At 46.1% G+C, this 14,785-nt stretch overlaps 1 protein-coding gene across 3 annotated transcripts in view; it reads right to left on the bottom strand.

Annotated features, from left to right (window-relative positions):
- Nucleotides 1-14,785, bottom strand: part of adhfe1 (alcohol dehydrogenase iron containing 1) — a 136,016-nt gene that overhangs the window by 100,611 nt on the left and 20,620 nt on the right. For all 3 annotated transcript variants that reach the window (XM_070891556.1, XM_070891547.1, XM_070891564.1), the window contains 4 exons: nt 14,265-14,308; nt 14,076-14,129; nt 6,887-7,041; nt 5,106-5,302 (listed from right to left, as the gene is read on the bottom strand). In XM_070891556.1, coding sequence (XP_070747657.1) covers nt 5,106-5,302; nt 6,887-7,041; nt 14,076-14,129; nt 14,265-14,308 — 450 coding nt within the window. The remainder of the gene's footprint in view (nt 1-5,105; nt 5,303-6,886; nt 7,042-14,075; nt 14,130-14,264; nt 14,309-14,785) is intronic.

Below are 14,785 nucleotides of genomic sequence, written 5' to 3' on the forward strand. Positions count from 1 at the left end.
CTGGAGCATCCACGATGCTGGGAATGACGTGAGTAGCACGTGTAGCAAGTTGGTCGTACCACAGGTAAAGGGTCCACAGCCAGATAGGGAATGGAAGACCAGCAGGAAGAGCAGTGCAAAGAAGGTAGTGCAGGGGTCCACTGTGGTCATCCCCCTGCAAAACAGATACACTGCTTTGGGTACTGTTGGGGGGGGGATGACTCATCAGGGGAGGGCAGCAGCAGCCGCCAAGTTCATGGCACCATGGCTGGCTCTGTTGCACAGGAGCGCAGGAAAAAGAGTGGGAGAGCTATAGTGATAGATAATTCAATTGTAAGGGGAATAGATAGGCGTTTCTGCGACCACAACCGAGACTTCAGGATGGTATGTTGCCTCCGTGGTGCAAGGGTCAAGGATGTCTCAGAGCGGGTGCAGGACATTCTAAAAAGGGAGGGAGAACAGCCAGTTGTCGTGGTGCACATTGGTACCAACGACATAGGTAAAAAGAAAAAGGGATGAGGTCCTACGAAATGAATTTAAGGAGCTAAATTAAAAAGTAGGACCTCAAAAGTAGTAATCTCGGGATTGCTACCAGTGCCACGTGCTAGTCAGAGTAGGAATCGCAGGATAGCGCAGATGAATACGTGGCTTGAGCAGTGGTGCAGCAGGGAGGGATTCAAATTCCTGGGGCATTGGAACCGGTTCTGGGGGAGGTGGGACCAGTACAAACCGGATGGTCTGCACCTGGGCAGGACCGGAACCAATGTCCTAGGGGGAGTGTTTGCTAGTGCTGTTGGGGAGGAGTTAAACTAATATGGCAGGGGGATGAGAACAAATGCAGGGAGACAGAGGGAAACAAAAAAGAGACAAAAGCAAAAGACAGAAAGGAGATGCGGAAAAGTGGAGGGCAGAGAAACCCAAGGCAAAGAACAAAAAGGGCCACTGTACAGCAAAATTCTAAAAGGACAAAGGGTGTTAAAAAAACAAGCCTGAAGGCTTTGTGTCTTAATGCAAGGAGTATCCGTAATAAAGTGGATGAATTAACTGTGCAAATAGATGTTAACAAATATGATGTGATTGGGATTACGGAAACGTGGCTCCAGGATGATCAGGGCTGGGAACTCAACATCCAGGGGTATTCAACATTCAGGAAGGATAGAATAAAAGGAAAAGGAGGTAGGTTAGCATTTCTGGTTAAGGAGGAGATTAATGCAATAGTTAGGAAGGACATTAGCTTGGATGATGTGGAATCTATATGGGTAGAGCTGCAGAACACCAAACGTTAGTGGGAGTTGTGTACAGACCTCCAAACAGTAGTAGTGTTGTTGGGGAGGGCATCAAACAGGAAATTAGGGGTGCATGCAATAAAGGTGCAGCAGTTATAATGGGTGACTTTAATATGCACATAGATTGGGCTAACCAAACTGGAAGCAATACAGTGGAGGAGGATTTCCTGGAGTGCATAAGGGATGGTTTTCTAGACCAATATGTCGAGGAACCAACTAGGGGGGAGGCCATCTTAGACTGGGTGTTATGTAATGAGAGAGGATTAATTAGCAATCAGGTTGTGCGAGGCCCCTTGGGGAAGAGTGATCATAATATGGTGGAATTCTGCATTAGGATGGAGAATGAAACAGTAAATTCAGAGACCATGGTCCAGAACTTAAAGAAGGCTAACTTTGAAGGTATGAGGCATGAATTGGCTCGGATAGATTGGCGAATGCTACTTAAGGGGTTGACTGTGGATGGGCAATGGCAGACATTTAGAGACCGCATGGATGAACTACATCAATTGTACATTCCTGTCTGGCATAAAAATAAAAAAAGGGAAGGTGGCTCAACCGTGGCTATCAAGGGAAATCAGGGATAGTATTAAAGCCAAGGAAGTGGCATACAAATTGGCCAGAAATAGCAGCGAACCTGGGGACTGGGAGAAATTTAGAACTCAGCAGAGGAGGACAAAGGGTTTGATTAGGGCAGGGAAAATGGAGTACGAGAAGAAGTTTGCAGGGAACATTAAGACGGATTGCAAAAGTTTCTATAGATATGTAAAGAGAAAAAGGTTAGTAAAGACAAACGTAGGTCCCCTGCAGTCAGAATCAGTGGAAGTCATAATGGGGAACAAAGAAATGGCAGACCAATTGAACAAGTACTTTGGTTCGGTATTCATGAAGGAGGACACAAACAACCTTCCGGATATAAAAAGGGTCAGAGGGTCTAGTAAGGAGGAGGAACTGAGGGAAATCCTTATTAGTCGGGAAATTGTGTTGGGGAAATTGATGGGATTGAAGGCCAATAAATCCCCAGGGCCTGATGGACTGCATCCCAGAGTACTTAAGGAGGTGGCCTTGGAAATAGCAGATGCATTGACAGTCATTTTCCAACATTCCATTGACTCTGGATCAGTTCCTGTCGAGTGGAGGGTAGCCAATGTAACCCCACTTTTTAAAAAAAGGAGGGAGAGAGAAAACAGGGAATTATAGACCGGTCAGCCTGACATCGGTAGTGGGTAAAATGATGGAATCAATTATTAAGGATGTCATAGCAGCGCATTTGGAAAGAGGTGACATGTTAGGTCCAAGTCAGCATGGATTTGTGAAAGGGAAATCATGCTTGACAAATCTTCTGGAATTTTCTGAGGATGTTTCCAGTAGAGTGGACAAGGGAGAACCAGTTGATGTGGTATATTTGGACTTTCAGAAGGCTTTCGACAAGGTCCCACACAAGAGATTAATGTGCAAAGTTAAAGCACATTGGGGGTAGTGTGCTGACATGGATTGAGAACTAGTTGTCAGACAGGAAGCAAAGAGTAGGAGTAAATGGGGACTTTTCAGAATGGCAGGCAGTGACTAGTGGGGTACCGCAAGGTTCTGTGCTGGGGCCCCAGCTGTTTACACTGTACATTAATGATTTAGACGAGGGGATTAAATGTAGTATCTCCAAATTTGCGGATGACACTAAGTTGGATGGCAGTGTGAGCTGCGAGGAGGATGCTACGAGGCTGCAAAGCGACTTGGATAGGTTAGGTGAGTGGGCAAATGCATGGCAGATGAAGTATAATGTGGATAAATGTGAGGTTATCCACTTTAGTGGTAAAAAGAGAGAGACAGACTATTATCGGAATGGTGACAGATTAGGAAAAGGGGAGGTGCAGCGAGACCCGAGTGTCATGGTACATCAGTCATTGAAGGTTGGCATGCAGGTACAGCAGGCGGTTAAGAAAGTAAATAGCATGTTGGCCTTCATAGCGAGGTGATTTGAGTACAGGGGCACGGAGGTGTTGCTACAGTTGAGGCCACACCTGGAGTATTGTGTACAGTTTTGTTCTCCTAATCTGAGGAAGGACATTTTTGCTATTGAGGGAGTGCAGCGAAGGTTCACCAGACTGATTCCGGGATGGCAGCACTGACATATCAAGAAAGACTGGATCAACTGGGCTTGTATTCACTGGAGTTCAGAAGAATGAGAGGGGACCTCATAGAAACGTTTAAAATTCTGATGGGTTTAGACAGGTTAGATGCAAGAAGAATGTTCCCAATGTTGGGGAAGTCCAGAACCAGGGGTCACAGTCTAAGGATAAGGGGTAAGCCATTTAGGACCGAGATGAGGAGAAACTTCTTCACCCAGAGAGTGGTGAACCTGTGGAATTCTCTACCACAGAAAGTTGTTGAGGCCAATTCACTGTATTCAAAAGGGAGTTAGATGAAGTCCTTACTACTCGGGGGATCAAGGGGTATGGCGAGAAAGCAGGAATGGGGTACTGAAGTTGCATGTTCAGCCATGAACTCATTGAATGGCGGTGCAGGCTAGAAGGGCTGAATGGCCTACTCCTGCACCTATTTTCTATGTTTCTAAACCCACCAGTTTTTGGGGGTTAAAATGACTCCCTTAATATCAGTAAAGAAAAAAGAAAACTTGCATTCATATAGCGTCTTTCACAACCTTAGGGTGTCCCAAAGTGCTTTACAGCCAATTAAGTATTTTTGAAGTGTAGTCACTTTTGTAATGTAGCAAACGTGGCAGCCACTTTGCGCACAGCAAGCTCCCACAAACAGCAATGTGATAGTGACCAGATAATCTGTTTTTTGTGATGTTGGTTGAGGGATAAATATTAGCCAATATACCAGGGTGTTTTTCTCTGCTCTTCTTCGAAATAGGGATGTTTACGTCCACTTGAGAGAGCAGACGAGATCTCGGTTTAAGGTCTGATCTAAAAGACGGCACCTCCAATGGTGCAGCACACTCTCAGTACTGCACTGAAATGTAGACTAGATTATGTGCTCAAGTCTCTGGTGTGGAACTTGAACACACAATCTTCTGACTCAGAGGTGAGAGTGCTATCAATTGTTAAAACTCCTCATTTTGCTAGGTAGAGTCATCCAGTCCAAAGAGAAATATGTGACATTTACAATTTGAGGCCTTTATAAGCAGCTTTTACCAAATTCCACCAAAACAATTTCAAGTTAGTGGATTGGTAAAAACAATTTCTGTCCGATTTTGGCCTTCATAAAGTGGATTTCTCCCAGCTTTTAGTGGGTCCTGAGATGTGTATCTCATGCTGGTGACATCATCATACAAGTTATGTGATGACATATATAGGCAATGTCATCTCTTGCATTCATTGATGAGTGGCAGTTTTATAATGGAAGCTGTGTCGGTACTGTTATGTTGTTACATTATATGGAAAGTGCATTTTTGACAATTTGTAGTTATTAGTCATATGTCCAAGGCATTACACATGGGTACTTAAGACTAAGAGCACTTTTCGGGAGAGCAGGGGGCTGGAAAGGTTAGGAGGAGGAAAGAGGAGAGTAGAGAAGAGAAAGGGGACAGGAAGTGGAAGGGGAGAGAGAAGGAGGAAATTTGGGGAGGGAGGGAGGGGAGTGAATAGGGGAAGAGGGATAGAGGTAGTGGAGAGGGAGAGATGGAGGAAAGGGTGAGGGAGGGAATCGGGGTACAGAGGAGGAGTGGGAGAGAAGAGACATGGAGAGAAAAAATTCAATTTGCACTATGTCCCTGCAAATCTATTTGCAGACTGTGGTCATAATTTGTATGCCGCACAGAAAGTTACTAATGGCAAAATTCAAAGCAATTCCATTATTAAAAAATCTTCCGCATGAACTTACCTGCTATCAAAGGACGGAGACTAACAGTAACAGGTTTTCCTTTCCCTATTGGTGCATTGACGTAGTCCAAAAATTCAGCATCAGGACTGCAGCTGTAGAGGTTAGCCACTTTACACGTGTCCATCACAGATCCACCTCCAACAGCAACATATGCATCGAACTGTTCTTGCCTAGCAAATGTTATTGCTTCCTTGAAGCTAATACCATTTCAAAAAATAGAGAATGACCATCTCAAAACAAAACAATGTCAGAATAATACACTCTGAAAGATTAAACAAATGGTACAACTTATTTAATTAAAAACCGGGAGAGCTGTGGGTAAGTGCTGGTAGGTGTGTTGCTGAGCCTTACAGATTAGGAAGGCGTCAGGTTTTATCCCTAATCTGTGCTGAGTTAGCTGATCTCAACAGGGCAGCAGTAGGGACATAACAAACAGCCTCAAGTTACTTCAGATTAAGTAGAATTGGCAAGGGTTTCCATTCCAGTCACTATATAGAGACTGCTAATGTAAAGTACGTGCATGGGTGTCAGGACTAGGCTCACATGTGTCCAACACAGTTCAACAGCTTGCCAACTCATTTTCAAGGCTTAACAATGAACAATGGGCATTTGGGTGTGAAACATAGAAACATAGAAAATAGGTGCAGGAGTAGGCCATTCGGCCCTTCGAGCCTGCACCACCATTCAATGAGTTCATGGCTGAACATGCAACTTCAGTACCCCCAATCCTCTCTCCCCCCGCCCCACCCCCCCCCAATTCTCTCTCCCTCCCACCACCCCCAATTCTCTTTCCAACCAGCTGCCAATCCTCTCCCCTCCCCACCCCTAATCCTCTTTCCCCCCCCCCAATCCCCAATCTCCTCCCCCCCACCCCTCTATTCCTATCTCTTTCTCTTTCTTTCTTTCTTTCTTTCTTTCTTTCTTTCTTTCTTCTCTCCCCCCCCCCCGCCACAACTCCAATCCTCTCCCCAATCTTCTCTCTCCCTCCACCCCCCATGTGTTATGGGTAACATAAGAATTCGGAGTGTTACCAGAGGACTGCCAAACACATGGAATTGAACCCTGGTATTAATCACTATCTTCAGGAGAGGGTTTGAAAATATAAGAAAAAAATATCTTCCAGAGATTATCTTTTTTGTTATTATTCTACTTCATCCCAAATGCCTCTCTTCAGGCCAGCTGTAGTGACCTATTTGGCTGGTATTATCCTCGTGGGACAGAGTTCCAGTAGGACCCCCTGATTCTGCTCCACCCCCAATCCGTTTGCCTGGGTTTGGGATTATTATTATTGCAGAATTCTTACTGCCAAGAGGGAGCCTGCATTGGACCCGAGGAACCAATGTGCAACAGAGGGAGACAGAATTAAAGGGGTTGGAATGGCAGCTTTGTTGGTCTTGGCAGAGCCCGAGGCCTACACAGGTAATTCACTGGGGGTGGAATCGAAGGAAAGGAGGTCGCTACCAGGCCCTCTCCTTCGTTGGGGGCACCTGAAGCCTGTTACCACCGTCTCCCAGGGCCCACTGCCACCTTCCCATGATGAGCCAGGGAAGCTATGGTATCATGGGTGCGCACAAGGAACATCTGTCGTAGACCTGGGCCCTGCATCCCTACTGCCGTTTTTAATGCAACAGGCAGGGAAGGAGATGCCAGTGGTTATCCAGGAGGGGTATGGCAAATTGCCAGATTGCTAATAGTGGAATAGCAATATTAGGGATACAACCAACAACAACACCATTGATGCCTTGCTCCTTAAACATACTCTCAAATGATTTGTTGTTTACCTTACATCTGTCGGCTCCACTCTGACCTTGTCAAACACTTGAAAGTTCACTCCATACTTAACCAATGAATTCAGGACAGCTTTAACAGGAGGAAGCTTGGCCATATTCTTGTCAGTCATCACACAAACGTTCCTGGCCTCAATGTTCTGAAGATCCTATGGAAATGACAGAAGCTGCAATTTTTTAAATATGAAAAACATGCAAGCACCAAAGAGCCAATTAGTAGTGAAAAGCTCATGTATTTGCCAGGGCTCTACTGCAACCCAACTCTGCAATTTTTCTGTTGATAGGAACATAGTAATTGCTAGTCGAAAAAAGACCAAGGATCATTTAGTTCCCCTTCTACCAGCCTGGTAGTCACTTGATTACTTATCTATCCACTGGTGAACAGATTTCTGACAAATTAATGCCGATGTCATTGGATGGATAAAAACTTCTATATTTAAGATATTGCCTCTGATATTAATATGAAGGTGGCTTCCGAGCTGGGGGCGGGGGGAGGGGGGGGAAAAAAAAAAAAGAGTGGAATTGTGTGGGCAAAACCCGGAAGTTGAATCAGTGGGTCTGCAAACTCAATTCAATTGAACCAATTAATTTGCAGGTTTCGCAACTCCAAGCTGTGCCCGCATCACGCAATCTCAGATGTATTTAAAGAGACAATGCACCAAATGGAAATTGGAGGTCTTGAGGATGGAGCAAGGACAGATTCAATGACACATCGCTGGAATTACTGCTGGATGCATTCAGGAGCAGAAGGGACATACTTTTCCCCATGGGAAGAAGAAACCTGCGGCTGTCATTAAGGAGGAGGTAACTGAGGAGGTGAGCAGCAGGAGTGTTGTGCCCAGCTCTTGGATGCAATGTAGGAAGCGGTTTAATGACCTAACCAGGTCAGAAAAAGTGAGTACATTCGTTGATTCAACTACATCCTGTGGTTAAGGTCGCCCCCTTTCACTGTCATGTTAAGCCTTCTCCATCACATCACTCCGCACACCAATTCAACTTTCAGCAGCACTCAGCCTTCACTTTCTGTGCACTTCATCACCTCCCCATTTATCCATCCACCGTTGCCATTCACCCCAATACTTTTGCAATGTGATGCATCTGTCTGATAGTTACCCTCACTGAATGCACGGCATCCATTTGGTGACCTTCGCTCACTTACAGATTTGGTTGTGTCCCTTGTAGGAGAAGAGAGCACAAAACCCAAGGGAGAGGACTGGAGGTGGCTCACCACAAATAGTGCGGCTCACAGATGCAGAGTAGAAGGCCTTGGCGCGGAGTGGCACATCTCAGTCATAGACGGAGAGACAGGGAGCTCACAGATAGCTAGCGACAGAATTACAAATATCTCTGACACACATGATTTTATTTCATCAATGACTGAACTATAAGATTGTGTATGGTGAGTGTCAATATTGTAACTTTAACTTTGTCACGACTAAGTCATATCCCTTTCTTTTGTCTTCCACAGCCTTCAGGCATACAGCGTGTCGCAGAACCATCCATGAGGATGATGCCTCAGAGGACCTCATTCCTTCTGAGGGTGCACCATCACAGGATGTACAGTTGCCTACAAGAGCAAATACTCGCACTTCGCTGGATCCACTTAGACAGTTAGTTGGGTTTTTGCCTGGTGATTCACACCTCATAAGTGAGCATGAGCAGACACTGGTGGCAGACACAGCTTTGGTGAGTCCATGTTGGGTGGCACAGTGCTCTCCAAGCTCTGCCCAGCTGGACACAGATGCTGAACCTTGGGCTATCGTTGGGAGGAGAGAATGCTCGAGGTGTATCAGCTATTTAGCCAGGTACTGACAGATGTTGCCATGCACTCTCTCTCCACAATAGCGGTGAGGATGGAAGAGACCAACTAAAACACTAATGGATTGGTGACGCTGGGAATTACGGGAATGTCTGCCATGGAGAGAGTGACCGCCTCCGTGGAACTTCAAGCACAGTTCTCAAATGAGTTCATGCAGGCCATGACCACAGCTGTGCAGATGTCTGCCACTGTAAACAGGTAGATAGATACCGTACTGTAGCTTTACAACACATCACTGATCTCTACCAAGCTGGTCTACAGCAGACCAGATGTGGCGCTGGCCCAGGAGAGGGCTGATGTCAAAAGGGAACATGGAAGTGGGAACTCCACTCAAATTGCTCCCATTTGTCACCCGTTTCCCCCCCACCTCCAGCCAGTACCCAGCATGTTGCCTCATCTCTCGATGCCCGAGCCTACTCCTGCATAGGTGCAAGTGGAGCAGTCTTTGACGTGGCTCTCAGGAACTCCAAAACACAGAGGGTGTAGGCCAAGAACATCTCAGCAGTCAGGAAAGGGATCTGAGCAGCCTGCCTCTACCTCTGCTGAAACCACAAGGGATGCATCACATAGAAGCAGCAGGAATCATAAGTTCAAGAAATTGTAATTCACCAAGGGTATGCACATGGGTGTTTGACAAAATGTTATGTTAAGTTTCCTTTTTAAAATAATGCAACATAAAATTTATTGATTAGCACCACTTCCAAACTTTGCGCATTATTGCATCCCGAGTGCCAACTCGCCCTATCATTTGTTTCATGATGCATGGCAGGACCCATTGGGCGGATGTGCAAAAGGTGGATGAGTGGTGGAAGGATTGTTAATTGCAAAGGGGGGGGGGGGGGGGGCGACGGGGAGGTGGTCCTGTTGATGGGAACGGACCACGGGGTATCATTTCTTATGTTTAACACTAGGTGAACCTTGTGATATGAGGTCATCCTAGGCAGCAATGTAAGTGGCTGGGTCTGGCAATGGGTGCCCCATTTTCATCCTCCTCCTCTATGTTCTACTCATCCAAGGATGAGTGTTGAACCCTTTTGTCCTCCTCCACTTACAATCCTCCCTGCTGCACAATGTTGTGCAGGACACAGCACACAAGACACTATTATTCTGAAGACACTCGTTGGCAAGTACCGGAAGGTGCATCCAGATCTCTCTAGGCACCTGAAGCGCATCTTCAACATCTTGATGCCTTGCTCTATGTCACACCTGGTGGTCATGTGGCTTTCAGTGTAGTGTTCCTGCACCTCATTGGCGCTGTTTCTCACAGGTGACCGTCCTTGACATCAAGGCAGCATTTGACCGAGTATAGCATCAAGGAGCCCTAGTAAAATTGAAGTCAATAGGAATCATATCTAACACAAAAGGAAGATGGTTGTGGTTGTTAGAGGTCAATCATCTCAACCCCAGGACATCGCTGCAGGATTTTCTCAGGGCAGTGTCCTAAGCTCAACCATTTTCAGCTGCTTCATCAGTGACCTTCTTTCCATCATAAGGTCAGAAGTGGGGATGTTCGCTAATGATTGCAGTGTTCAGTTCCAGGGCCGCGCCGTGGATCTTGATGACTGGGGGGGCAGTGCTGTGCGGCGAGCACAGGCTGGTGGAGGATCTTTGTCTTACGGATGTTTAGCGTAAGGCCCATACTTTCGTACGCCCCAGTAAATATGTCAACAATGTCCCGGAGTTCAGCCTCTGTATGTGCGTAGACGCAGGCGTCGTCTGCGTACTGTAGCTCGACGACAAGGTTGGGGTGGTCTTGGACCTGGCCTGGAGGCGGGAAAGGTTAAACAGGTTCCCACTGGTTCTGTAGTTTAGTTCCACTCCAGCGGGGAACTTGTTGACTGTGAGGTGGAGCATGGCAGCGAGGAAGATTGAGAAGAGGGTTGGGGCGATGATGCAGCTCCGTTTGACCCTGGTCCAGACGTGGATTGGGTCTGTAATGGATCCGTTGGTAAGATCACGGCCTGATAAAGTGCAACATCCCCACTGACACCTGGGAGTCCCTGGCCAATGACCGCCCTAAGTGAAAGAAGTGCATCCAGGAGGGCACTGCGCACCTCGAGTCTCATCACCGAGAGCATGCAGAAATCAAGCGCAGGCAGCGGAAAGAGCATGCGGCAAACCTGTCTCACCCTCCCTTACCCTCAACGACTATCTGTCCCACCTGTGACAGAGACTGTGGTTCTCATATTGGACTGTTCAGCCACCTAAGGACTCATTTTAAGAGTAGAAGCAAGTCTTCCTCGATTCCGAGGGACTGCCTATGATGATGGTTCATTTCCATTTGCAACTCCTCAGAAAGTGAAGCAGTCCATGCCTGCATGCAGCAAGACCTGGATGACATTCAGGCTTGGGCTGATAAGTGGCAAGTAACATTCGCGCCATACAAGTGCCAGGCAATGACCATCTCCAACAAATGAGAGTCTAACCACCTACCCTTAATATTCAACGGCATTACCATCGCCGAATCCCCACCATCCTGGAAGGGGGAGTGGTGTCACCATTGGCCAGAAACTTAACTGGACCAGCCACATAAATACTGTGACAACAAGAGCAGGCCAGAGGCTGGGTATTCTGCGGTGAGTGTCTCACCTCCTGACCCCCCCCCCCCAATGCCTTTCCATCTTCTACAAGCCACAAGTCAGGAGTGTGATACCACTTGCCTGGATGAGTGCAGCTCCAACTATACTCAAGAAGCTCGAAACCATCCAGGACAAAGCAGCCCGCTTGACTGGCACCCCATCCAACCCCTTCAACATTCACTCCCTCCACCACCGGCGCACCGTGGCTACAGTGTGTATCATCTACAAGATGTACTGCAGCAACTCGCCAAGGCTTCTTCAGCAGCACCTCCCAAACCTACGACCTCTACCACCTAGATGGACAAGGGCAGCAGGCGCATGGGAGCTCCATCACCTGCAAGTTCCCCTCCAAGTTACACACCATCCTGACTTGGAAATATATCGCCGTTCCTTCATCGCGCTGGGTCAAAATCCTGGAACTCCCTCCCAAACAGCACTGTGGGAGTTCCTTCACCCCAAGGACTGCAGTGGTTCAAGGCGGCGGCTCACCAGCACCTTTTTAACAGCAATTAGGGATGGGCAATAAATGCTGGTCTTGCCAGTGATGCCAGAAATGAGCATTAAAAAAAGGTGAAAAAAACAAAGTTAACGTTTCGGGTCGCCGACCCTTCATCAGCACTGCCGAATGTTCGAAAAGAGCACATTATTAAGCACTTAAAAGGGCAGGAAAGATTGGAGAGACAAAAGGGATGATCGGCCAAATTGAAATGGTAATGATAGAAGACAGAAAAAGGTAAATCTGGATTGGGTGTGAATGGCGGAGTAATGACCAGCTGCCATTAGACAGAGAGAAAAATAAGAGAAGAAAAAAAACATAAGATTCAGCAGGGGGGTGGGGGTGGCAGGGAGCCAAAGATGGCCAGAGGTTATGCTCTGAAATTGTTGAACTAGATGTTGAGTCCAGAAGGCTGTAAAGTGCCTAAACGAAAGATGAGGTGCTGTTCCTCGAGCTTGCATTGAGGTTCATTGGAACAGTGCAAGAGTCCGAGGATGGAGATATCAGAGTGGGAGTGGAGTGGAGAATTAAAGTGACAGGTGATTGGAAGCTCAGGGTCACACTTACAGACTGAGCAAAGCGGTCATTCATTTCAGTGTTTAAGAACGTGCTCTTTTCGAACACTCTCCAGTTCTGACGCAGGGTCGTTGACCCGCAATGTTAACTCTGTTTCTCTCTCCACGGATGCTGCCAGACCCACTGAGATTTTCAGCATTCTCTGTTTTTATTTTAGATTCCAACATCCATAGTATTTAGCTTTTGTATAAAAAAAAAAGGTGTCATGAGCCAAGTTTGAAGGGGGTATCCTTGTCTCCTACCAGCCAGCCCTTAAGTCTGCTTCCTGGAATGAAAAGTTCTGGAATGTAGGACTGCCGCAGTACAAATACATCATAACAGCTTTCAGGGAATCTGGCTCATACCTGCGTGAACCTTTTCTTGTGGTTGCACATCAGCTGCGCATTAATGGACGGATATCCGTTGCGGGTTAGAAAACCTCCTGGATTGCCAAGTGTATGCAGTCGGTGGCACCCTGAACCTGAGAGAATCCAGCCAGAGAAGCAAATCCAAGTGTCCGCTTATTCTGCCTATTTCATCACAGGGGAAATTTGTCTAATTGCTGGCCCTGGTAAACAATCCATCAGTGTCCTGCCTTATGCATTTATGTGCAGCCAACTAGGAGTTCTTGGATATGTCTCTGGAGGCACCATGGAAGGATTCCGGAGGCAAATAAAAGAGAGAGCGGTGGTCACTTTCACAGCCAGTGGCAATGTGCAACTACCAGGTCCAGTAGGGAGCAGGTCTTCTTCTGGGAGGCTGCAGATGTCTGTCACCACCTGTAGTGAGAACCACTGCCTGCGCAAGCACAGCTCTTCAGAGAGGTCAAGAAAGCTAAGCCTCTGTCTGAAAACCCTGTGACGTGGGTATTGCCTCCTGCGACCTCAGTCCCTGTCCTGTGCAGCTCTCTCCTGTGCATGTGCTGATCCCACCACAGTACGCTGTCGCTGCCATGAACGGTGGTGGTCTTACTCTTCTGATGTGTTGTCAAACCTATCCATCGCGTCTCCTGATGTTGTCTGTATGAAAGCCTCCAAGGTTGAAAAAATCAGCGACTCTAAGTGAGCTTCTATTCAAATGAAGCAATGACAAGTTTAAATACCTGTACTGCAGCTCAATCTTGCCTCCATTTCACTGGTCAATCTCCCGATCCCCGGGAAACCCGTGCTGAAGACATTAAATTTAGAGCAAAGTTAAAATGAATTTCCAAAGGCCTCGTTAACATCTCCCACCCACCTGCAATCATTAAATTCCCGACTTCGGCGAGTAGGTTTCTCACTGGCATCCAAACGCCCCTCAGTTAAACCTCAGTCAGTGCGTTGGAGGCGGGTTGCAGTCACGCCTCATCTTTCTCCGATTTTGAGGACCCACTCGATTCCAACCCATCTGTTCTTGCTTGTTAAAATCCCCCCTATTCTTTCATTGCCCTGCCTGCATCCCATTCCAAACGATCTGCGTCTTACCTCTTTGTTGACAGATACGAAGGTGCCTAAAGTGGATTGGGGCGATTCTCTGACTTTATTTTCCTCCTCCTATGATAAAACACCAGTCACTCTGTTTGATACCTACCTTCGATAGCGCTGCTGAAATTGGTGATTCATTCGACAAAGAATCAAAAGCATAAACATGCCTCTTACAATTGGTGCTTTAATGCACTGAATCACTAGAATTGCTCTAGGGATGTGTTCTGCTATTTGTGTAAAATATTAAATAATTCAGAGATCAATCCCTTACCATACCAACTTCATTTGTCACCCCTTCTCCATATCGGATGTTTGAACAAGCCATCTGAAATAGAACCAAAATCCATAGAGATTTTCAGCCTTGGAAAAAATGGGTGACTTATTTTTATAATTTTTTTTCTACATTATTGTTACGATTGAGTTGTGAAAAACCATGAGCCATTAAGTGAAATATCTGTACCTCAAAAGCATAGTCTGTTGTTCTGGATGTAACATGACCTGGAGCTGGAAGACATAAATACCAATACTGAAATGCATTCAGTTTCCAATCACCATACCGTATAAAAATGGAAAGCTCTTGGTTTTAATCAATTTGACATGAATGCATATAATGTTGCTACAGTGAAAATACTAACACTAATTGATTATCTACACAGCTGACCAAAGTTACAACAAAGTTGATGTTTCCCACTTACATAAACTATCAACTACTTTGGAGAGATTAGCCAGTTTTAAATACCAATTATCACTCTGCTAAATACATGGGGACATTTCAAGTTATAACATAGGTAGGCACTTGAATTTGATATCATAAAACCAGGTGTTAGTGCTTAAACATAAATGGAGTTTTCTTCCGATTTAAATAAAAATAAGATTCCTAAATTTCAGCAGCATAAAGCACTGACATTAATTCACAAAAAAATTGCTTGTACTGCTGTATCTTCAAATCTTTCAAGAATTGTAAAATTTGATGCCTAAATC

This window comes from Pristiophorus japonicus, chromosome 1 (assembly GCF_044704955.1).
Source record: "Pristiophorus japonicus isolate sPriJap1 chromosome 1, sPriJap1.hap1, whole genome shotgun sequence".
NCBI classification, from domain to species: Eukaryota; Metazoa; Chordata; class Chondrichthyes; family Pristiophoridae; genus Pristiophorus; species Pristiophorus japonicus.